The 25426-nt window shown below is 36.6% G+C and overlaps 1 protein-coding gene across 8 annotated transcripts in view; it reads right to left on the reverse strand.

Moving 5' to 3' along the window:
- Positions 1-25426, reverse strand: part of cabin1 (calcineurin binding protein 1) — a 158434-nt gene that overhangs the window by 52059 nt on the left and 80949 nt on the right. For all 8 annotated transcript variants that reach the window (XM_087265546.1, XM_087265544.1, XM_087265542.1 and 5 more), the window contains 2 exons: positions 3227-3390; positions 1122-1218 (listed from right to left, as the gene is read on the reverse strand). In XM_087265546.1, coding sequence (XP_087121672.1) covers positions 1122-1218; positions 3227-3390 — 261 coding nt within the window. The remainder of the gene's footprint in view (positions 1-1121; positions 1219-3226; positions 3391-25426) is intronic.

Consider the following 25426-nt stretch of genomic DNA (forward strand, 5'->3'; position numbering starts at 1 on the left):
TTTATAAATTGTGTTTTGAATTAACAAATTAGATTTGCGAATTTTTATGAATAGTGCTTTGTATAATCGATATCGGCCAAAAAAGCTATATCGGTGCATCTCTAGTGAAATTAATTTAAACTCTGAATAAATATACAGTTGAAGTCAGAATTATTAGCCCCCCTGTTTATTTTTTTCCCAATTTCTGTTTAATGGAGGGAAGATTGTTTCAGCCTATTTCTGAGCATAATAGTTTTAAAAACCTATTTCTAATAACTGATTTATTTTATCTTTGCAATAATGACAGTAATTAATATTTTACTTAATATTTTTCAAGACACTTCTATACAGCTTATAGTGACATTAAAGGCTTAACTAGATTAATAAGGTGAACTAGGCAGATTAGGATAATTAGGCAAGTTATTCTATAACGATGGTTTGCTCTGTAGACTACCGAAAAAAAATTAGCTTAAAGGGGCTAATAATTTTGTCCCAAAAATAGTTTTAAAAAAATTTATAACTGCTTTTATTCTAGCCGAAATAAAACAAATAAGACTGTCTCCAGAAGAAAAAATATTATCAGACAAACTGTGAAAATTTCCTTGTTCTGTCAAACATCATTTGGGAAATATTTAAAAAAGAAAAAAAATCTAAACGGGGCTAATAATTCTGACTTCAACTGTATATGTACATACATTTCCATAGGTAAATAAACAGACATAATGATTCAGCAGATTAAATGTGGGCCTAGTTATAAGCTTCAAATACTCTGATCTCACAAATGCTGAACACACATGACAGAAAAATCTTTGCACTAATACGTTTAGACTTTAAGTAAAGGGTAACACTAGCAGTGGGAATAAAAACATGATCATGACTATGGTCTGGTTTAACTTAAACACAGGCTCAAGTTGAGCGCTGCTATCTCTCTGTTCTCTGAGCAGTCAGGATGGCATTAACTAATGTGTTAGCACAAACATAAGCGTATCCTTGGCTGTCAGATCTGGCTTAAGGCTCATTTCCCAAACATGGCAGTGTCTCCATTGGAAACACATGCTAGTGAGACCACTGCTCTGCTCCTAATTCTGACGCCACAGAACACAGCGAAAACCCCGGAAAGCTTTCAAAAACTCGTGTCTCACCCCTGTGAGTTTATCCAGGTTGTCCTCCAGCACTTTTACAGTGAAGAAAAACGCTCGCTTGGCCAAAGCTTGTCGGTCCACATCTCGCAAGTACTTCCTGTAGCACACAAAATATAAAGAAATGTCGTATTGTTACGCGTTTAACCCGTGTGCACTGTTCAAATTGACTACCCTTGTGTTATGTTCGGGATGAAAACATCCACTGAGTTAAACTGCTGTAAAATGCATCAGACACATTTGTTATTATTTTGCATAAATCTGTTTATCAACCTCAGTCCTGATCAAAACTACTAAATGTTTTTTATAAAATTACAGAATTTAACTCTTTAATTGTCAAATTCACAAATGATGTCACTGATTTGGTTAAAAGAACACACACAAAATGACGCATTTTCAATAAATAAAGTAATTGTGGACTGGATTTTTTAACCTTTTATTACAGTCTTGGCACATTTAATGGTGTATAAATACACAGTCTTTGTTTTTGTTTACTGCGTGTAGTTCTAAGAGCTGAGATGCATATTTAGATTTTGTCAGACACATCAAGGTAAGCACACAAAGTTCACTTTCACACACATACACACACATTTTAATTTGCTGTTATATTCCATATAATTCGCCACAGATCCCTGCTGAAAAATCCTGCTTAAACCAGCCTAAGCTGGTTGGCTGGTTTTAGCTGGTTGACCAGGCTGGTTTTAGAGGGGTTTTGGCCATTTCCAGGCTGGTTTCCAGCCATTTCCAGCCTGGTCTTAGCTGGTCAGGCTGGGAGATGACCAGCTAAAACCAGCTTGACCAGCCTAGCCAGGATGGGAGCCCAGCCAAAACCAGCTATGTCCAGCTTAAACCAGGCTGGTCCAGCTGGTTTTAGCTGGTCATCTCCCAGCCTGACCAGCTAGAACCAGGCTGGAAATGGCTGGAAACCAGCCTGGAAGTGGCCAAAACAACTCTAAAACCAGCCTGGTCAACCAGCCTAGGCTGGTTTAAGCTGGATTTTTCAGCAGGGATAATCGGGGGGGGGGGTTAATACCTTACATTACGTTTGGCTAGCTAAGGCAATCTATTCCCAGGAGGGGGAGTAGATCCGGAATGGAGAAGTCCCAGAGTAAAATGAGAAAATATGATACACCATTGTTTTGGAATATGGAAAAACTGTCTGTATTTACGCTGTTTTCATCAGTTTTTATATTATTTGGTTTTATTCCAGTTTACGTAAAGCACTTTAAAGTGTCACTGTGTATAAATGTGCTATATAAATAAACTTACCTTGCCATGTCATGTAAATATTTCGCACAGACTTATTTAAATACACAGTCTTTGTTTTTGTTTACTCCATGTAGTTCTGAGAGCTGCGATGCATATTTAGATTTTCTCAGACACATCAAGGTAAGTGCGCAAAGTTCACACTCACTCTCACACACAAATTAATTTGCTGTTTTACTCCACATAATTGTATAATTACAATAAGTGAGATCCGAGATGTGACGGGGGGGTTCGGGGTGGAAGAGAAGGAGAGATGAATTAGAAGAGTTAGGACATTATGGAGCCAGATCAGTCTCAAAAATAATACATTTATGCAATTTACAATACACATTTACAAAATTGAATTTGTATATTCTAAACGTTATTTATAAATGTGCAAATCAAACTCCTAAATTCAAAACACGATTCATAAACGCGCAAATGGCTGAGATCAATACTATTTATTACGTTTGGCTAGCTAAAGCGATCTACTCCCAGGAGGGGGAGTAGATCCAGAATGGAGAAGTCCCAGAGTAAAATGAGAAAATGTGATACATCGGTGTTTTGGAATATGGAAAAACAAATTTTGTAATTATTTGGTTTCATTCCTGTTTATGTAAAGCACTTTAAATAAAAACTCTAAATAATAACTCTGTCATAATAGTGCTAAATTTTTAATTAAGGGATAGAAATAGTTCAGAAGAAATCCAAATAATGTTCAATTAAAAAGTGAAAGTAAAGCAAAAAGACAAAATCTATCATGCAAAACTATTTATTACGTTAAAAACAGCTCATTACACTGCCGTTCCGCATGTTCTAAATATGCAAACACTGAACAAATGTATTATAGTCAGTGGTCTTACTTTCCCTGGTCGGGGGTTCTCTGAAGCATGAGGGAGATTTTGAGTAATGTGTGGTGATCTTTCAGTTGTGACAGAACATGCAGCAACAGCACGATGGATCTGTTCATATGAGATGCAAAACTACCAGGACGATCGATCTCATCTACTGGAATACGCCAGATGCCCTGAGGAAGAGAAGGAGAGATGCATTAGAAGACTTAGGACATTATGTAGCCCAATCAGTCTCAAAAATAATACATTTACAATTCACAATACACATTTACAAAATTTAATTAGTAAATTCTAAATGATATTTATAAATGTGCGTAAATTCAAAACATGATTCATAAACGCACAAATCCAGTTCGTAAATTTAAAACAATTCATAAATTCGCAAATCCAATTCGTAAATTTAACACAATTTAAAACACGATGAAAAAATTTGCAAATCCAATTTGTAAATTCAAAACAAAATTCATAAAAGCGCATATTCAATTCGAAAATTCAAAACACAATTCATGAATGCACAAATTCAAAACACAATTCTTAAATTCGCAAATCCAATTAGTAAATTCAAAACACTATTCATAAATGTGCAAATCCAATTTGTAAAATCAAAACTCAATTCATAAATGCACAAATCCAATTCATAAATTTAAAACACAATTCATAAATACACAAATCCAATTCATAAATTTAAAACACAATTCATAAATACACAAATCCAATTCGTAAATTTAAAACAAATTATAAATCCACGATCCAATTCGTAAATTTAAAATAATTCATAAACGCACAAATGCAATCCGTAAATTCAAAACACAATTCATAAATGCGCAAATCCAATTAGTAAATTTAAAATTCAATTTATAAATGCGCAAATACAATTCATAAATTTAAAACAAATTATAAATCCACAATCCAATTTGTAAATTTAAAACACAATTCATAAATGCACAAATCCAATTCGTAAATTTAAAATAATTCATGAATCCAGTAAAAAGCTTTCTCTGAATTAATGAAAGTTAGTGAGTGAAATGGCAAAGTCAAGGCTCTTCATAATGTCCATTTCTTTCAGAATTCTCAGCATTCCCAATTGCACCAAAATGTGCTCTTGCTTGAAGCCATTCTCATTCGTTTGTGGTTATACGCCTGACAACAGCCATGTGTGCGTCCTGACGCAAAATGTAGTGAAAAGTACTACACAATAGTAATAATTGCAGTGTTTACATGTCTGTACCTGCACTTCAATAATGCAACTAAAACAGGAATACCCCACATTTAGCTCCATTATGACTCTAGTCAGATTAAGGTCATCAATAGTCACTGTTTCCATGGTAGACTCTAAATCAGACTATTGTCTTGATCGTATTAAAATCAGAGAGTTGGTGTCCATGAAAACATACTCAACGTTGGCTGACAAGAAGACTCAGGTCACCGCTGAGCTTCTCTTTCCAGCAAAGTCCAAAAAAAGCACAGAGGGCCAATTAGAAACCAATTTAGGGCTTTACAGACATCTTTCAGTGCAAAACAGACCTCCAGGCAAGTCCATTAACATTCACAAGAGGTAAACACGCAGAAGGAAGGAGTGGTGCTCACTGGAGAAAAATGAAAGATGCATCTGACAAAAGGGAAAAAAGGAGGCATTTTATTGTTATGAGGCCATCTGCTCTTGGCTCTTGATGTGTTGGTCTCTGGCCATGAAGAAAATCTGCCCACTGATGAGAAATCTGCCTCAGCCCACTCTCTCTCTCTCTCTATCTCATGAGTGTCATCAGAAATAACTCCATCTTGGAGGAGATCTTTATATAAACCTCATATTCCTCAAAGATCCGGGGATCTCCCTTGTGCTGTGGCAACAAATAACTTTGTGTCAAGATTAAAAGTACACAAAGAAGTTAAAATTAAGCATATTGATTGTGTTAGCCCACATTGCTGGTGGTCAGCAATTCATCTGTGCATGAATTGCAAAATTAATCTGAATAATCTCAAATTAAAATCTGAAAATGCACGTCCTGATTGTTTTCAGGTAAATTCTCAGATTAGGTCTGTCTGAGGTAGTGGGCGTGGCTAACATACTTAACCACGCCCCTCCAGCTGTCAGTTTTGACAACAAACAAAATTGGAGAAGGAGGAGTCTGTTCCCGAAACCCTTTTCATTAAGTTTCTGAATGAAACGCCTACTTTACTACATCCAATCAGCTCACAGTATAAAAAAGCCACGCCCACTGTTTTCTCATTTTATTTTCTGTTTCTCTAAGAACTGCATCACAATACGAAAAAAAAAAATTAAAAAATGGTCGCAACTTCTTGTTTATGCGGACTTTAAATTCACAGAATGCATCTGTTTGAGGTAGTGGGGGAGCTAACATACTTAACTACGCCTCTCTAACTCAGTTTTGACAACAAACAGAAATGGGAGGAAGGGGAGAAGTCTGTTCCTAAAACCCTTTTCCTGATCTTTTTGAATGAAAGGCCTACTTTACTACATCCAAGCAGCTAGCAGTACAAAAAACAAGCCACGCCCCCTGTTTTCTCATTTAATATTCCATTCCTCTAGTAACTGTGTCACAATACAAAGTAAAAACGGATTTTAAATTCTTAGATTAGGTTTGTCTGAGGTATTGGGCGGGGCTAACATAACCACACCCCTCCAACTGTCAGATCTGACAACAAACAGAAATGGTGAGCAGGAGGAGTCTGTTAGGTTGTAAAAACTCTCCCCAAACTCTTTTCCCCATCTTTATGAATGAAACGCCTACTTAACTACATTCAATCAGCTTGCAGTAAAAAAAAACCCAAGCCACACCCACTGTTTTGTCGATTAATATTTCATTTTTCTTGGGACTTAACCAAACCCCTCCAACTGTCAATTTTGACAACATGAGTTAGCATGTCTTTAATATTGATTTCCATGTTGTTAGCATGATTCCAACATGAATTTGCATGTTGTAAGCATGTTTCTAACATGAATTAGCCATGATTTTAACATGAATTGACATAAATTAGCATGCTGTTAGCAAGATTATTGCATGGATTAGCATATAAACAGCATGAATTAGCATGTTGTTAGCATGATTCTAACATGAATTAGCATAAAACTAACATGTTCTAGCATGAATTAGCAAGCTGTTAGCATGTTATAACATTGATTGGCATGTTGTTAGCTTGAATGCAACATGAATTTGCATGTTTCTAGCATGAATTAGCATGTAACTAACAAGATTCTACTATTAATTATTATGTTGTTAACGTGCCTAACGTTGATTAGCATTTTGTTAGCACGATTCCAACAGATTATAATGCTATTAGCATGATTCTATGAATTAGCTTGTTGGCATGAATTAACATGTTGTTAGCATGTTTCTAGCATGAATTAGCATGTTGTTACTATGAATTAACATGCTGTTAGCAAGAATTACCATGAATAAACATGTTAGCATGTTTCTAGCATGAATCAACATGTTGTTAGCATGTTTCTAGCATGAATTAGCATGTTATTATCTTTCTCAAGCCACCATAACTCTCCCCAAACCCTTTTCTAGATCTTTGTGAATGAAATGGCTACTTTCCTACAGCCAATCAGCACGCAGTAGGAAAGCAAGCCACGCCCACTATTTTCTCTTTTACTACTTTGTTCCTCTAGGGAAGAAATGGTCTTTAATGAAATGGTATCACCTATATTCTGAGTGCACCTCACACAGGTGAGTGGGCTTGACAAACCACCTGTAGAAAACACTCATCTCTGTCATTTCCACCAGCTTTGCACCAGACAGTTTCTTACAATCACTCAACATCTCAAAAAAACACACCAAAGTGCATTAATGAATTGAGCTTCACACAGGTCTCTCTCTCTCTCTCTCTCTGTGCTTCATCTAGTCGCTCCCTCCAGTCGTGTGCTGGTCTGGTGTGAAGAGTATCTGGCTGGAACACAGCAGACTAAACTCAGCAACTGACAATGAGCAGAGCTGGCGAACTAATGAGGATGCCAAGAGAACATACACACTCTGCACAAGAACTCAGACACTTACAGTTATGCAAGCTCCATTTCACGTGGCACTACGTTCAGAAAGCAACAGTATGCTGCATTCTCAGGATGACTGCGATCGTGCCGATAGACATTAGCATGAACTGTTTCCTTTATTGTTAAATGTACTACTGTTCTGTCAGGGTGGAGCAAGATTAGATCGCAGTAAAGTCAAGGTAAAACTGTGTTTGAAACCCAATTTATGTCTATAGTCCCTTTCACACAGTGATGCCGGTAAATACCCGGAAAAATTTCTGGAACGACTTTACTGGTAAATTCAATAAAGCGCTGTTCACACAGGCGAGGACAATGCGATATTTTTACGGAAAAGACCGTTCACACATCCATTTCAAAATACCAGTAAATTCTGACATTGTTAACCAGAAGTGAGCTCTAAACGGCTGCGTTTGTGTTTGTAAACATCTGACTACATTATAAACTCTGTGGATGGATCAGTGTTGTGAACAACTTTGATGAAAACATATGGGGGAACGCTTCCGCATGTCGAGATGTACATGATATACGTGTGTGCTGGCGCTCACCGACTGCTTCACGTGCACACGCGTCACAGCTTGAAGGTAAACAAACGACGGCTTATTATCTTATCAATGACTATTTACGCAGTTGGCATTAAGAAGGAACATAGAAATGTCACCTGACTAACATCTAGCAGCTGATTGTGTCTGGGAAAATATTCGAAGGCTTTTATTTTCATAAACCGCGCAGACATGAATGCGTCTGAGTGTTCTGATTGGCTGAAGTAGACGTCTCACGTCAGTGCATTCCTCCTTCTGCGTTCCCGCAGCGCAGCATTCCGACAAATTCCCGGTAATGTTACAACTTCTCTTTCCAGAAAATAGCCAGAACGAATTTACCGCTATTTTACAAAAAGGGCCTGTTCACACATACACACCTTTACGGAAAAATTGCCGGTAATTTCCCGGAAAGGTCTGTATGTGAGAAAAGGGCTTTTGACCCTTGTGTGCTGTTAGGGATGTTTTCATCCACTCTGGGGTGATTTTGAGTCTTAAGCCTGATTTATACTTTCACCTGGCACCGCGTCGCGGACGAGGCTTTTATACTTGCTGCATTCGCCGTTGTGATATTCTTTGAAACGTCAGGGGGCGGTTAAAAGAAACCCACTGTAAAGTCAGACGGATAAACAGAGAAGTAGAAAGTTTCCGGAACTACGTCATAAATATTAAATATTTTTAAACTAATTATGTTTATAAATTACTTTAATGATAAGGATTTTTATAACCATTCAAGCCTTTTTTTTGTTTGCTTTAAATCAAACTTTGATGCATCACTTGCTTTTATTCATATCTCGGACAGTTCTACCTATTAAAGTTTATTAAAATATGAATAAACATGGGCTGCTCTACATTGTTTATTATGGCAAGAATAAAAGCAAAACAGCACACTCACTAAAAAATACTGATGTATTTTTTTTTAGATTTAGCCGGATCAACAGTTGACACATAACTGTCGGGCTAGTTTCTCTCCTCCACTTATGCTAAAAGGCAATAATGGTCCAACATTCCTGACCATTATCACCAATTCACCTTATTCTCCGGCGACGAGCGGGTGCTGCCATTTGAATCTTTTTATCTCATTCACTTCCATTCATTTTTTGACGTTTAAAACTGCTCGTTACGCTGCTTGATGTGGCAATTTGATATTTTCTTATTATATTATTCTACTTGGTCTGTATAGTCATGCAAACATTTGTTTTTAGAGAAGTAGTTTGGCCATTTTCTGCCGTTTATTATACCTAGTCATTTCTCCCATAGGCGACTAAATCGGAAGTTCTAAGACAATCACGAAAACAGGCGCACTTCCGCATTTTAGAATAAGGTCAATAGCAATAAAAACAGGCATCAGTGTATTGTAAACCGATAGGTTCAGATATTCCTTTCCACTTATCAAAGAAATAATTTGTTCCTTAATTATAGTTTTGTAACTATTAAATAGTTTTTAAATTCAATAAATGGTGGAAAAACCTATTTCTGTAATTGTGTACCTGGGGCTCCACTTTCGCCACGGCCTCGTTTGGCTTTAACAAACTCATCCCTCAAGTTTTTCCAAACTTTTTAACAAAAACTTTCCTCCTTTCACTATGCTATTGCAATTTCTAGCCAAGAATTATTGTTGATCTGATTAATTCTATGATCACACACGGACAGATCATGAAGATGTCAGTACAGGCGATCCTGTTTCAGACAAAATCTCTTCGATGTGTTTTAAATTCAACTCAAATGAAATGTGGTGGCGTGCACACTGTTCGCTCGAGTCTCAAAATATTTCGTGCACTCTGCCAGCCAAAATCATGTGGCGCGCACCCAAAACGAACCTACGCACACTCTGCGATGACGTCACATTCGCCACACACACTGAGTTCAATGACAGAAAGCTGATTGGCTATTGCATGTTGGTCTCATTTGTAGTTGTAATATCGCAAATTACATTTGGACTAGTGAAATAAAAAACTACAACACCACGAAAACAGAGCAACAACAACAAAATAAAATAAGTGAAGTTTATTCATAAACTAATTTCGAGAGGATCACGTGCTTATGATTTATCACGGCCGGTCTTGCATTTGCTAATCACTATCTTCCAATCATATGAGCTACTATAAATAGTCACAGTTTTCAGTTCACTTTATCTTCGTTTGGAAGAAACCCCCCTCCTCCTCTATTCTCCTCCTTAACCTCTGATTGGGCGGCACGGCGGCCCAGTGGTTAGCACTGTGAGCCCCACAGCAAGAACACTGCCAGCCCTGGTTCCACAGGACCGGTGGGTGTTTCTGTGAGGAGTTTGTATGTTCTCCCCGTGTCCGTGTGGGTTTTCCCCGGGTTCTCCGGTTTCCTCCCACCATCCAATGACATTCAACATACATAACAATCAAGCTTTGTCTAATCCCTTGTGTTCCCTTAGCTACCGCAGCAGGGGAGTTCTGAGATCCACCGAGCTCAGGCTCCCCTCTTGCTCTGCCAACGGGAGGAAGCCCCGGGCTCGAGGATACCCTTGAGCTCGGGGCTCTCTCCCGGGACAGCATGCCAAACAAGCTTTTATAAATCATCAGCTAAGTGTGAACTCTTGAAATGAGCATTAGATGTGGCGTTACATGGACATCGGAAGAATAAGACCAGTGCAAAAATATTTAAGAACGACGAATTTAAGAGTTTTTGAGGCTTAAAATGTCGACTTTTTAAGACCCTGCGGAAACCCTGCTATAGCGCATGTGTTTAGACTGTGGGGGAAACCAGAGCACCTGGAGAAAACCCACGCCAGCACGGGGAGGACATGCAAACTCCACACAGAATTGCCAACTGACCCAGCCGGGACTCGAACCAGCGACCTTTTTGCTGTGAGGCGACAGTGCTTTAACATGGATTATGATGTGAAATGTTTCTGATCATCAAATGAGCACATAAGAATGATTTCTGAAGATCATCTGACCATTAAGTTTGGAGTAAAAATGCTGAAAAAACATTTGAATAAAATACATGAAACTGGCATTTCTACCAAACAAAAGCACCCTCAGCGAGTAAAAACCACATCTTAATAATCCAAAACTCCTCAATATTCCAACATTTCAAAATCAAAGATTGTGAAATGCAAATGTTTTCCTTTTGTCCGCATGATGAATTATTCATAACAAGGCTGGGGAGCAGGTAAAGGGGCTCGTTTTCTTCATAGATGAACAACGGGATGAGCACTTGCGAAATAATGGCCCAGTGTTTGCGTCTGCGCTGTGGTCACGACGGTTTCATGCTTCAGTAGTGTGACCGTCTCTCCGGCAAGCAGAGGCTTCTGGGTAAACATCAATTAGAGCAAATAGTCTGTTTTCAAACAGAAAGCTGTAAGCATGCAGAGCTGCACGTCCCTGATTCCAGTAATGAAACACTGAAGCCCAGTTTTCTGCACAGAAGCCTGAAAAAAGCCATTTGAAAGTCTTATTTGTTTTATTTCGGCTAGAATAAAAGCAGTTTTAAATTTTTTACAAACTATTTTAAGGTCAATATTATTAGCCCCCTTAAGTAATATTTGTTTTGACTGTCTACTGAACAAACCACTGTTATACAATGACTTGCCTAATTACCCTAACTTTACCCTAATTACTTAGTTAAGCCTTTAAATGCCAGTTTAAGCTGAATACTAGTGTCTTGAAGAATATCTAGTCCAATACACTCACCGGCCACTTTAATAGGTACAACTGCTCGTTAACACAAATTTCTAATCAGCCAATCACATGGCAGCATCTCAATGCATTTAGGCATGTAGACATGGTCAAGATGATCTGCTGCAGTTCAAACCAAGCATCAGAATAGGGAAGAAAGGGGATTTAAGTGACTTTAAACATGGTTGTTGGTGCCGGACGGCTGGTCTGAGTATTTCAGAAACTGCTGATCTACTGGGATTTTCACGCACAACCATCTCTAAGGTTTACAGAGAATGGTCTGAAAAAGAGGAAATATCCAGAGAGCGGCAGTTCTGTGGGCGCAAATGCCTTTTTGATGGTCAGAGGATAATGGCCAGACTGGCTCCAGCTGATAGAAAGGCAACAGTAACTCAAATAAGCACTCGTTACAGGTCTGCAGAAGAGCATCTCTGAACACACAACACGTCCAACCTTGAGGCGGATGGGCTACAGCAGCAGAAGACCACACCGGGTGCCGCTACTGTCAGCTAAGAACAGGAAACTGAGGCTACAATTCACACAGACTCACCAAAACTGGACAATAGAAGATTGGAGAAACGTTGCCTGCTCTGATGAGTCTCCATTTCTGCTGACACATTCGGATGGTCAGGTCAGAATTTGGCATCAACAACATGAAAGCCTGGATCATCCTGCCTTGTATCAGTGGTTCAGGCTGCTGGTGGTGGTGTAATGGTGTGGGGGAGATTTTCTTGGCACACTTTGGGCTCATTAGTACCAATTGAGCATCAACACCACAGCCTACCTGAGTAAGACCACAGTGTCTCCATCTTCTGATGGCTACTTTCAGCAGGATAACGCACCATGTCATAAAGCGTGAATCATCTCAGACTGCTTTCTTGAACATGACAATGAGTTCACTGTACTCAAATGGCCCCACAGTCACCATCTTTGGGATGTGGTGGAACGGGAGATTGGCATCATATATGTGCAGCCGATAAATCTGCAGCAACTGTGTGAGGCTATCATGTCAATATGGAGCAAAATCTCTGAGGAATATTTCCAGCACCTTGTTGAATCTAAATCACAAAGGAGTAAGGCAGTTTTGAAAAGAGGGGTCCATGCAGATCTTAGTAAGTTGTACCTAATAAAGTGGCCCTTGAGTGTATTACCTACTGTCAATCATAAAATAAACGAGTTATTAGAAATGAATTATTAAAACTATTATGTTTAGAAATGCGTCTTTCCATTAAACAGAAATTGGGGGAAATATACAATAACTCAGGAGTGCTAATGATTGAGACTTCAACTGTAAATGCAAGAGTGAAAAAAAGAGTGTGTAAAGACATGCTGATGGTAATGTTGGACGTTTCCGGAAACCTGGCTGTTTATTTGCATCCAGAATGATCTGCAGCTGCTAGTCATCAAATTAAGAGCAGAGTGACGGATGAGATGCAGAATGAGCAGAAAAGAGGAGAGTGATTAGAGAAAGTGCAGAAAAAGAAACATTTAGCTGGTGGATTGATCAAAAGAATTGAATAATCCTCATATTTTTGGGGAATGTGGTTGTGAAAATCTGACTGCAGATGTGCGATGCACCGATACAAATCCTTGACAAAATGTGATTTCCTCTTTGACGTTTGTATTTTCTCCATCATGATTTTTTTAATTAAGAGCATTTTTCTTAATCAAAGAAAATTCAAATAGACACGAATTCAAGATATTAAATTGGAGATGCAAAATACTGTACAACGTTCAAGGTTGTTCAAATTACTTCATATTATTTATTTATTCATCCTTCGGCTTAGCCCCTTATTCATCAGGGGTTGCCAAAGTGGAATGAACCGTCAACTTATCCAGCATATGTTTTATGCAGCGGACCCTCTTCCAGCTGCAACCCAGTACTGTGAAACACCCATACACACTCATTCATACACATACACTAATACACTAAAGCCAATTTAGCTTACTCAATTCCCCTATAGCACATGTGTTAGGGGAGAACTTGCAAACTCTGAACTGAAACGCCAACTGGCCCAAGTGGGACTCGAACCAGCAACCTTCTTGCTGTGAGATGACAAGTAAATAAATAAACTCAATGGGCTGGAAAACCGCAGAAAAACCAAACGTCCCCACACCTATATCAATACCAGTCAATTTTGACCTTATGGGGACATTTTTGGGGTCATATTTTAGGTTATCTGATCAGTATAAAAATCACTATGTCTATGGGAAGTCCCCATAAAGATAGCTGTACAAGGGTGTGTGTGTGTGTGTGTGTGTGTGTGTGTGTGTGTGTGTGTGTATGCGTGTAAAAGATTTTTGCCCTTTGACTGTAAGGATTAACTAAAGCCCCTCCAGCAGACGTTACATTGAGCAATATAGGAGAGAGGGGGCGTGTCCTGATGGATAAATATGTAGAAGAGAATAGGGGCGTGTTCTGACAGATACGGAAAGGGGGCGTGTCCTGATGGATCAGCCTCTGGAATGCTATTAGACAGGTTTCTGGCATTGGACACTCCAACAGCTGTGCTACAGGCTAAACAACAAGATTTTACAGCCAGCTTACACACACACAAACATTTTTCTAAATATCTTCTTGTGTTCAACAGATGAAAAAAACTCTGACGGACAGGGGTAAAGTGTGAGCCAATTTTCGGGTAAACTATCCATTTAAATGACACTCTGAGGCTAATTTTACAATCAAGTTAAGTTACAAATATCCTTTTCAATCAATCGTAAGCATAACCAGTCCTGTCAGCAGCCTGTCTGTACTTTGCTATTATGAAAATTACACCAGCATTTACTATCAATGTGTCATACTGTATGTATTGTTCAGAACTTACGCCACAGAATGACAAGACAGATTATTTTACAAAGAGCTGAAGCGTAATGAGTGGGAATCGGAGCTGTCTTTCACTTTCAAAAGTCAAAGCCTGAGAAAATAAATTGATTAATTAAGGGGGGGGGGGGGGGTAAAATACGGAATTAATTCTGTATTTTAACGTGTGTTATTAAATAATTTCCAAAATTCAACGTCTGTTATTTTACAGGAAATTTCTGTAATTTAACGTCTGTTATCCATTTCTGTAAATTAACATCCGTTATTAATTTCTGTTTTTAACGTTTATTATTTATTTCTGTAATGTAACATTCATTATTAATTTCTGTAATTTAACATCTGTCATTTTACGCGAAATTTCTGTAATTTTATGTCTGTTTTCAATTTCTGTAATTTAACATGTGTTATTAAGTTATTTCTTAAATGCAACGTTCGTTACTTTACAGGAAATTTCTGTAATTTAACGTTCATTATCAATTTCTGTAATTTAACGTCTGTTTTTAATTTCTGTAATGTCACGTTCATTATTAATTTATGTAAATTAATGTTCATTATTAATTTCTGTAAATTAACGTCCGTTATTAATTTCTGTAATTTAACGTTCATTATTAATTTCTGTAATGTAACGCTCATTATTAATTTCTGTAATTTAACATGTGTAATTTTACGGGAAATTTCTTTAATTTAATGTCTGTTTTATTTTCTGTGATGTAACGTCATTAATTTACGGGAAATTTTTGTAATTAAAGATCTGTCATTTTACAGGAAATTTCTGCACTTTAACATGTGTTATTTTATGGAAAATGTCTGTAATTTAACAACCGTTATTAACTTCTGTTATTTATTGGCCATTATTTAATGCAAAATTTCTGTAATTTAATGCCTGTTAGGCAGACGTTGGATTTTGGTTGCCATACCAGACAAATAAATGTCAGTATTTGATGTCAATATGACGTTGGCTCGACGTTGAATTTTGGTGACTTTCCAACACAACCTAAAAACAAGTTGCCATACCTGACAAAAAAAGTCAGTATTCAACGCCAATATGACGCTGATGTTGGCTCAATATTGGGTTTTGGTCACTTTCCAACACAACCAAATATCAACGTTGTTATAGGACATCAAAATAACGTTGCCCTTAGACGCTGGCTAGACATTAAATTTTGGCCACCCGACATCATGACCTAAATCTAACCTAATATTAACGTCTTATGATGTGCCTGCTGGGTTAATATTCAGGGGGAATTAATGCAGTTATATATACGCCACACAATTGATGAATTAATAATTGATAGATTTATTGATATTATTACATAAATCTTATTTGTTTAATTTTTAGTTAGCTAACTAACATCATTCACAAAGTGTATTAGTTCAATTATGTTAAAAGTCATCCGAATTAATAGAAATCTTCACATGCAATCAGAATACATACATCTTATATGTTAGGGCTAAATAAAATTTTTTTTGAGTGTTATAACTACTAATAAGCAGAAAATTAGAAGTTTATAGAGACAAAAGTCATATCTACTGGTATATTAATAGCGAGAAGTGTAGCAATTAGAATTCTCCCTATTAATAAGCCAAGACTTTTGCCTCAATAAACTCCGATTTTTCTACTTATTAACTGTTATTATACTGCATGGGTAACAAAAAATATCTCAAGAAGCACCTGAAGGATTAATATAAAGTACAACCATGAAAATATTTGACATGAGCACTCATAAAAGAAGCTTCCAAACAAAACAAAAATGTTGGAGCAAAAGCCTAAAGTCAGCTGAATAGTGAAAACAGCAAGCTGTCATGCCTGCTCGAGGCCTACAGCTGTTCCTAATGCGATCAATATAATCTGACAGCAAAATCATTGAATTGAGCGCAGCAGACACGGGGCTTCCCTCAATCCCCAGAGCACGAACTGCAGGAGAGTCTGCTTTCATTACACAGGAAGAGTGCAAAACAGTGGAAAAACAGCCCTTTATAAGCTGAAAAATCAACCAGTGGTGGAGAAAATATTGTCTTCTGTTAGACTTTGATGATTTTGGGGCCCCTTTTCTTGACACGTTACCTGTTAGACTTTAATAATTGATTACTTCATATAATAATTTGCAGTTTTGATATTGGTTTTGTTTTTACTTTCTCTATTTTATGTTTTCGTGTAAATTTTATCCTATTTTTAAATGTCATTTATTTATGCATAATGTCTGGACAATATTGTGTTTATTTACTATTACCTGCCAAAAGGGTTGGACAAAACTTGAGACAATTATAGCATGCATGGAGGAAGGGGGGGTTGGTTGTTTATTGTTCTCATTCATTCATTCATTCATTCATTCATTCGTTCATTCGTTCGTTCATTCGTTCATTCATCCATTTATTTATTTATTTATTTGACAATTGTTTTTAAAAAAATTCTAAAACAATTGCAAAAAATTGACAATTGTTACCTGATATTCTTTGTGTTCCTACATTCTACATAATGTCATGCATATTTCCAATAAACATATTTATAAATACAAATATATAAATAAATCAATATATTTTCTTGGCAGACTTAAATATGATTACACAAAAAAAAAAAAACATGCTGTTTTTAAGAAGTTTCTGCTGCACTGTACGCTGTAAAAATGCTGCTTTGCACACATTCGATATGTGTTATAGGACAACATGAAGGAATTTGTTTTAAAACATTTAAGTTTTAGCTCATTTTAAATAAGTAGCTTGAACAAACAGCTAATATACACTCACCGGCCACTTTATTAGGTACACCTGTCTAACTGTTTGTTAATGCAAATGCCTTGTTGATGGTCAGAGGAGAATGGCCAGACTGGTTACAGCTGATAGAGAGGCAACGGTAACTCAAATAACCACTCGGTACAACCGAGGTTTGCAGAAGAGCATTTCTGAACATACAACCTTGAGGCGGATGGGCTACAGCAGCAGAAGAGCACACCGGGTGCCGCTCCTGTCAGCTAAGAACAGGAAACTGAGGCTACAATTCACACAGACTCACCAAAACTGGACAATAGAAGATTGGAGAAACGTCGCCTGCTCTGATGAGTCTCCATTTCTGCTGACACATTCAGATGGTCGACTCAGAATTTGGTGTCACCAACATTAAAAAAAGGAAGCTTCCTGCCTTGTATCAGTGGTTCAGGCTGGTGGTGGTGGTGTAATGGTGTGGGGGAGATTTTTAGGCACCTTTTGGGCCCATTAGTACCAATTGAGCATCCTGTCAACTCCACAGACTACCTGAGTATTGCTGCTGACCATGTCCATCCCTATAAGACCACAGTGTACTCATCTTCTGATGGCTACTTCCGGCAGGATAACGCACCGTATCATAAAGCGCGAATCACAACAGACTGCTTTCTTCAACATGACAAGGAGTTCACTGCACTCAAATGGCCTCCACAGTCACCAGAACTCAATCCAACAGAGCATCATAGATGTGCAGCCGATAAATCTGCAGCAACTGTGTGATGCTATCATGTCAATATGGAGCGAAATCTCTGAGGAATATTTCCAGCACTTTGTTGAATCTACACCATGAAGGATTAAGGCAGTCCTGAAGGCAAAAGGGGTCAAATAAGGTACTAGTAAGGTGTACCTAATAAAGAGGCCGGCGAGTGTAATTTATTTGTACAATTAAATCATTAGGTGCACTGGTGAACACCGCCAATACAAAACTCTAAATATTCTCAAAAAGAAGTTTAAAATAAATAATTAATCATTCACAGTGCCCACGATCTCATTACTGCGCATGTTCATAATCAACACAACATAAACAGACCTATCGAAATTCCATAATACTCCAGAAACTCCTTGACCCCTGGAAACCATTGAGGTAAAGTTGGCTTCATATTCGCTCATTCACACTTTCTCCTTAACAATATAACTTCAGAAAGGTATTCTGGGCCAATTCTAAATAGGCAAATCATATTATCATCCAACAACTATCAAAGTACAACATCGTTCAGTCAATTAAACAGTGCTAATGTTGCTTTGAAGCCCTACATGCATGCAATTTCAGACCCAAACCACTCAAAAGTCGCACGTAATAAGCAATATAGTCACAAGTTAGTCAAAAAGGAACGAATGTACAAATACAAAACCTCAACCTGCCCAAAAGCAGCTCGAGAATCAACACAGAGAGCGTCAAATGAGTGCGCAACTTCACCCAAGGGATACCCCAAGTCAACAAACATCACCTAACGCCAAAGCCAAACAAGATCACAACAGGAGCGAGGAGCTTCCCAGGTTTCTGACTCATACGATCCACTTCATCTCTCCATTTCTGGTCATTACTGCTGGTGGTGTTGACGAAACGCAGAACTCCAGAACGAGAGAGAGAGAAAGAGAGAGCTAACTATCATCTGCGACGCTCACTTTTCGTCTTCCTCCTCAACTCTCAGGCAAATCCCGCAGCTCAAACATGCTTTTCCTCCACGAGCGCAACAAACAGGAAAAAGAAAAGGAAACTCACCATCACCGAGCAGAGCTACTCCACGCTCTGAATGTCTGAAAAGCGAGAGAGTAAAGGGGATGTTTGGATTTGTTGATGTGGGTTTTTTTTGGCGAGGGAAGGCCAGCTGTAGTCGTCCAGTGGGCTGCAGGCGTGCGGAGGGAGGAGAGATGGCTGAATGTGTGTGTGTGTGTGTGTGTCTCAAACGCGCTCGCTTTCCTCTCTTTCCAGCCCTGCCATCGCAAAACAAAACGCCCACGCTCCTGTTTCTCTGCTCTGACCCCAGCGCTCACTCTCTCTCTCTTTCTCTCCCGCCTCCTGCTCGGAGACCCACCCACTCTGAACACAGCCAGCCAATCAGAGCTCGGCAGCTACACCCACACAGACACGCAGAGAGAGAGAGAGGAGAGAGAGATAGACGGAGACACACACACACTCACTTCTAGATAGTTATAAATGAATCATTGTAAATGTACTCATTATTATAATTATAAAAACAAATATTGCTTGAGGGGGCTAATAATATTGACCTTAAAAAGGTTATTTAAAAATGAAAACTGCTTTTATTCTAGCTGAAATAAAAATCTCCAGAAGAAAAAAATATTATAGAATTTTATTTTATTCTTGTAATTGTTGTGATTATCAGAGATATTATCTGTTTTAATTTTTGTTTATTCTTTGTCTTTTATTTTTTTATTTACTATATGTTTTATTAATTTGATGATGTTGATATATTACCTATCAGACATGTTTAAATGCTTTGGGAACACTGTACAAAATGTCATGCCAATAAAGCAACTTGAACTAGAAAGAGAGAGAGAGAGAGAGAGAGAGAGAGAGAGAGAGAGAGAGAGCGAGAGAGAGAGAAATATAAATATATGTAAACATACTGATTATTATTGTTTTATTACTGTTTTATCCTACATGTTGACTGTTAAATGTACAATTTACCCTGATCTATTATTATTTTTAATTAGTAATTTTATTTTATTATAATATATGCTTTTATTTTATTTTTTTTACTACCACTACTGCTATTTACTGTGCTTACTATGGTTTTATTATACAGGTATGATATTTTTAATGTAAACTTTATGCCAATAAAACAATTATTGAATTAAGCCAGAGAGTTTATTATTATAATATCATTATTAGAATAATTATTCTTTTTATTTTATTATTATTTTTCTTTCTTACTTTATTTTAATTATTATTAATATATTTTTTTACTATTTACTGTTTACTAAGCTTTTATGAACTTTATACATGCTTTGGTGATTCATTTTTAACATTTGTCATGCTGATAATGCTATTATTGAATGGAAAAAGAGAGAAAGAGAAGAGAATAATAATTGAATCATTGTAAATAAACTGATAATTATTGGTTTTTATCACTGTTTAATCCTATAATGTTGTTATTAAATTGTTAAATGTACAGTGTATTCTGATCTATTATTATTTTTAATTGATATGTGAATACTATATATAGAATAATATATTGAATTATGTGTGTGTGTGTGTGTGTGTGTGTGTGTGTGTGTGTGTGTGTATATATGTTTTTTTTTTTTTTTTACAGTGTTTTTATACATGTATGTTCTTTTTAATGTAAACTTTATAAATGCTTTGGCAATACATTAGTAACATTTGCCATGCCACTAAAACAATTATTGAATTGAATTGAGAGAAAGTAAAAAGTTTATTCTCATTTATTATTATATATTTTTATTTTATCTATTTATTTTTTACTATTATTTTTTTCACTACTACTATTTACCATTTACTATATATATATATTATATATATATATATATATATATATATATATATATATATATATATATATATATATATATATATATATATATATATATATACACACACACATATATATATATATTTGGGAACTATTATATAATTTGGGAACTATTTAAAAAAAAGAAAATTCAAAGGGGGGCTAACAATTCTGACTTCGACTGTATTTATATTAGGGATGCAACAATTTAAGGGCTTTAATTCGTCATGCTTATTTAATCGTAAAGGCTGCTCAACACTGTGTTTCCGCATGGAACGAAACTGCTGCAACTAAACAAAGTTGCAAAAATATTATTTCATTATTTTAATCTGTATTATTTGGTTACTGAACCGCAATAAATAACACTTAAAAATAGAAGGAGTTTTCATGTGATTTACTAAACTAGTAGTGTTTTGAAATAAATGAGTGCATAACAATCATAATAACAGTGAGTTAAAAAAGAGATCATAAATGGAGAAAGCAATAGAAGAGGAGATAATGTAAAAAAAAAAAGGGGACGAAAGGAGGTGTAAGAAAAAAAATTACCTCTCACTCTGGGCTATTTATGCTAATGAGGGAGGGATGGTCACTAGTGGGCGGGGCTTTCCCTCTTTGATGACACGTAGAAAGGGAGAATGTTTATATCAAGTCTGAGTATAACAAATAGGATTAAACCATTTTTAGCATTAGAAGCTGTTTATATTCACACACTGCTGCCAAACAACTGGGTTTAAACCCCTTATGAAAGTGAGTTTTGCCCTTTAAACAGCAGGAGTAATCCACAATGTGTCTCTATCGTCTTCATCTGAAGCATTTAAATACCAGGTGTAGACAGACAAGAGATAAGACGAGATAAGAAGTGAAGAAACAAGTCGCTGAGAAGAAACTAAACAGAAAGAGCTGAAAAATCTGTCTGTCATAGAGCCCTCATTTACCCTGCTCTCTGTTAATGTTTCTGCTTTTCCGCTGTGACAGCACACACACGTACACACACGCACACACACTAACATGAAAGTCAAGATGCAAATCACACTGACCGTATCTCTGAGCCACAGGTGTTTGCTACCGTTCAACTTACACACATCAGCACTTTACACATAAAGAGCAGCATTTATTCTGCTGTCAAATACAAACTAAACAGACACAAATGGACAAAACTGACTGTTCAAATAAAAGAGGGAATGCACATTAAAGGTAAAAAAAAAATAGTTTTAGTTTTAAAAATAGTAATTTAAGACTTTTTTTCCACTTTGGGAAAGAACAAAATAAAATAAAATAATTAAGTAAAAATAAAAATAAAACACAAATAATAAAATAAAGTCAAATGAAATTGAAAATAAAATAAAATTAACAAAATAAAAATACTAAAATAAAATACAAAATAAAATAAAAATCAGACCAAATTTTTTTTTTTTAATTTCTGCTGTTCAAAGAAAAGAGGAAATGTATATTTAGGGTAAAAAAATAGTTACTTGTTACTTTTAGTTACTTGTTTTACCTTTGAGAAAGAATCTCAAATTTGAGAAAGAAAATAAAATTTTACTTTTTTTTTGTAAAAATAAATAATAAAATAAATAAAATTATTTATTTATGCACACACTATTTATTTATAAATTGTCTATTTAATTAAATGAAATAAAAAATAAAATACAAATATTAAAATTAAAATGAATTAAAAATAAAATTAAAATAATACAATTAAAATGCTAAAATACAATTAAATTAAAAATAAAATAAAAAACAGACCAAAAAATTGTAAAATTTCGACTGTTCAAAGAAAATAGGGAATGTCTATTAAAGGTGAAATCAAATAACATGTTTAGGTTATTTATTTGTTTTATTTATTTATTTTTGACTTTTTTAACTTTGGAAAATAATCAACTAAATTAAATTAAAATAATTAAAAAATAAAACAAAATAAAATCTAAAAAATGTAATTAAATAAAAAATATGTTAAATTAAAATAATAAAATTAAAACATTTTATAAAAATCATAAAATTAAATTAAATTAAAAATAAAAAACAGACCAAAAAATTTAAAAATGTAAAATTTTTTCGACTGTTCAAAGAAAATAAGGTAAAATCAAATAAAATATTATATATATATATATATATATATATATATATATATATATATATATATATATATATATATATATATATATATATATATAATTATAATTATAGTTATAATTTATTTTTAACTTTTTAACTATGGGAAAGAATCAGCTAAATAAAATAAAATTTATTAAATAAAACATTTAATTTAATAGAATAAAAAATAAATAAAAACAAAGCAAACAAAAATACTGACTTTTTATTCATCTGTTTTCTCCAGGCAGCTCTTTTTCTTTGAGCAGAAGTCTATGGCTCGGGCCAGTGGTCCAGAGAGAGCAGGAGAGTGGGCGAATACATATGCGAGCACATATGCCTGAGTGTGTGCGTGGACGTGGGAGAGAAACTGTGTTTGTGTTTTGTTATGTGTTTAAGGCTAGGGCCAAAAAATACTGCGAGAGCCCGGGGCAAACCAGAGCAACCTGACCCATATCACTCCCTCACTCGCTCCCTCCCTCCCTCCCTCCTTCCCTCACACACACACACACACACACACACACACACACACACACACACACACACACACAAATGTGCAAACAAATACATGCACAATGACACGTAAACACATGCACAGTTGCAAACTCACACAAAAAACACACACGCACACACACACAGCTATTCTCTCTCTGCTGTTGTGTAGGAGCCCGTGATTCACAACATTAAATATTATTCTCCATTTCTCAGACTTTACACAAACCAGCAATGCAACAACTAACCAATAACAGACACCGTTGACAACTTGATCGTAGTTTGTTTGTCCAGCAAATAAACTCCGCCAGTAATCAGAGTGAGCTGCGGTGTACACAGCTTTGAAACACTGAAGCGCACTTGTTTTAGAGAAGGTCATGAGAGTGTGCTTTGACGACTGTGATTATCCCACTAAACAGTTGAAAGGTTTTCCTGCAGGACGTCATTTACATTCCACTGTTCAAATAATTCAAGCCCTTCCATTAGGCAATACAGCCAGTCATCACAAGGAGCCATTAAATGTCAGGGTTGTCATTAAACTGGAGGAACTTCAGCGAGTGTGTGTGTGCGCAGATGTCAATCAAACACACTACAGCTGAGAAAATGAGTCTGCTGTGCTGTTCTGTAGACACAATACAGGTTTAACTTAATCACGACTAATTTAAAGGGTCACGAAACACCAAAACACATGTGTTGAGCAGTTGACAGTCGTATATGCGTCCCACACTGCTAAAAACACTATTAGGACACCTATATTTCACTAAAATGTGTAAACTGGTTGTTTTTGCGTTATTTCAAGCAAATTCGTACTTCCGGTTTGAAACTAATTTTTGAAGCTGCGTCACGGTCATGACATAATAGCGTTTATTCCAGCGTGCAGACTGGACGTCTGTGCCAGAGTGAGTCTTATTACGTCTTACAGTGTGCTGCATTAATGCATGAGTAAGGCTTGGTTCAAACCAATCAGCGTGCTCTATTGTGCAACTTCATTAATATTCATTACTGTCACAGTGTTTAGACGGCAGAGACGCCACGTTGTGTTGGCAAAACAAGCGTGAAGTGTTGCTTTTATAGTTTGCTGCCGTGAAGTTTTGTTTTCATTTTCTCTCTGTGAGAGCGCGGCTGGAGTCACGTGTGGATTAACAGTGTGCGCGACGCTCGACAACAATAACTTACGTGTCTAAGGAGGATCATTGTTTACCTGAGAGCTGTTCTCATCTGCAAACGCTGAGATCCGGATTCGCTTGTAGTCTCCTCTTAATAAAGACGCGGCTCTAGTTGCTGGTGATTGTCCTGTCTGCAGATTTGGTAATTGAGCGACCAGTGCTCTTTGTTTATTCAGTTTGTTCGTATCGAACTAAGTTAACTATTGCACCGAGTGTAAACATGTTAGCACCGCATTTTGTGACCGGAATAACACACGCGGCTTTCTGACGCTACCTGCCGAGTGCATCTAAGTTTCCGGGAAATGCGGAGGTTTTTTTTCTCTCATTCGCCGTGCGGTATCAAACATTGCATGAAAAATACACACTTAGAGCAGTTCCTCGAATCAAATATCTCATTTGTCACGAGGGACATGAATGAATTCCCTGAATGAAAGAACCAAACTGCAGTTAAAGTCCACCATTTAATAATTTAGCAAATAATTCGACTACAGATGTCCATGTAGGTTAAACAACATCACTTTCTCCTGTGTGTGTGTTTTGACTCTGAAACTCGCGCGTGCACAAATAGACACTCCCACACCATCCCACTTTAGTTCCTCCGACACTCCCCCCTAAACAGAGCTGGACACGCCCACTTTTCTGACTTTTTCCAAAGTAGAGGTGTGAAAACACCCTGCTGAAACGAGGGGGTTTCATGGCCCTTTAAATCTATTGAAACCTGGAGTCCACTTCTAGTGTACTTACTAAAAAAAGATGACTAGCCTTTCAAGCAAATAAGACGCAGTGTTTGAAATACATTACCTACAGTATGACCTTCCACATAAACCACAGACGAATTGCCGGTGTGTAAACGTTCAGGATGCACGCGGAGAAAGGTTGCAAAAAAAAACGGTACAGAGTTTGTTGTTGTCTTAGAGATAAGTTATATTGATTACATATTATTTACATAATGCTTTGAGTGATTTAAAACAGCTTGTCGCCCAATGATAAGCACAGTTATTCTGCAAAATTAACGTTAAAGTGAGAGGCGTTCGTCTGACAGGTCCATTTGCGATAGCACCCTCCCAATGGATATTGAATAAGACGAAATGGCCAAGCATCCAGCCCCAAACATACAACTCATTGAAGCTCCAAGTGATTTAGAGAGAACTTAAAGGCCTACGAGTCTTTGGATGCCAGCAATG

This window comes from Danio rerio, chromosome 8 (genome assembly GCF_052040795.2).
Source record: "Danio rerio strain M-AB ecotype USA chromosome 8, GRCz13ab, whole genome shotgun sequence".
Taxonomy (NCBI): Eukaryota; Metazoa; Chordata; class Actinopteri; order Cypriniformes; family Danionidae; genus Danio; species Danio rerio.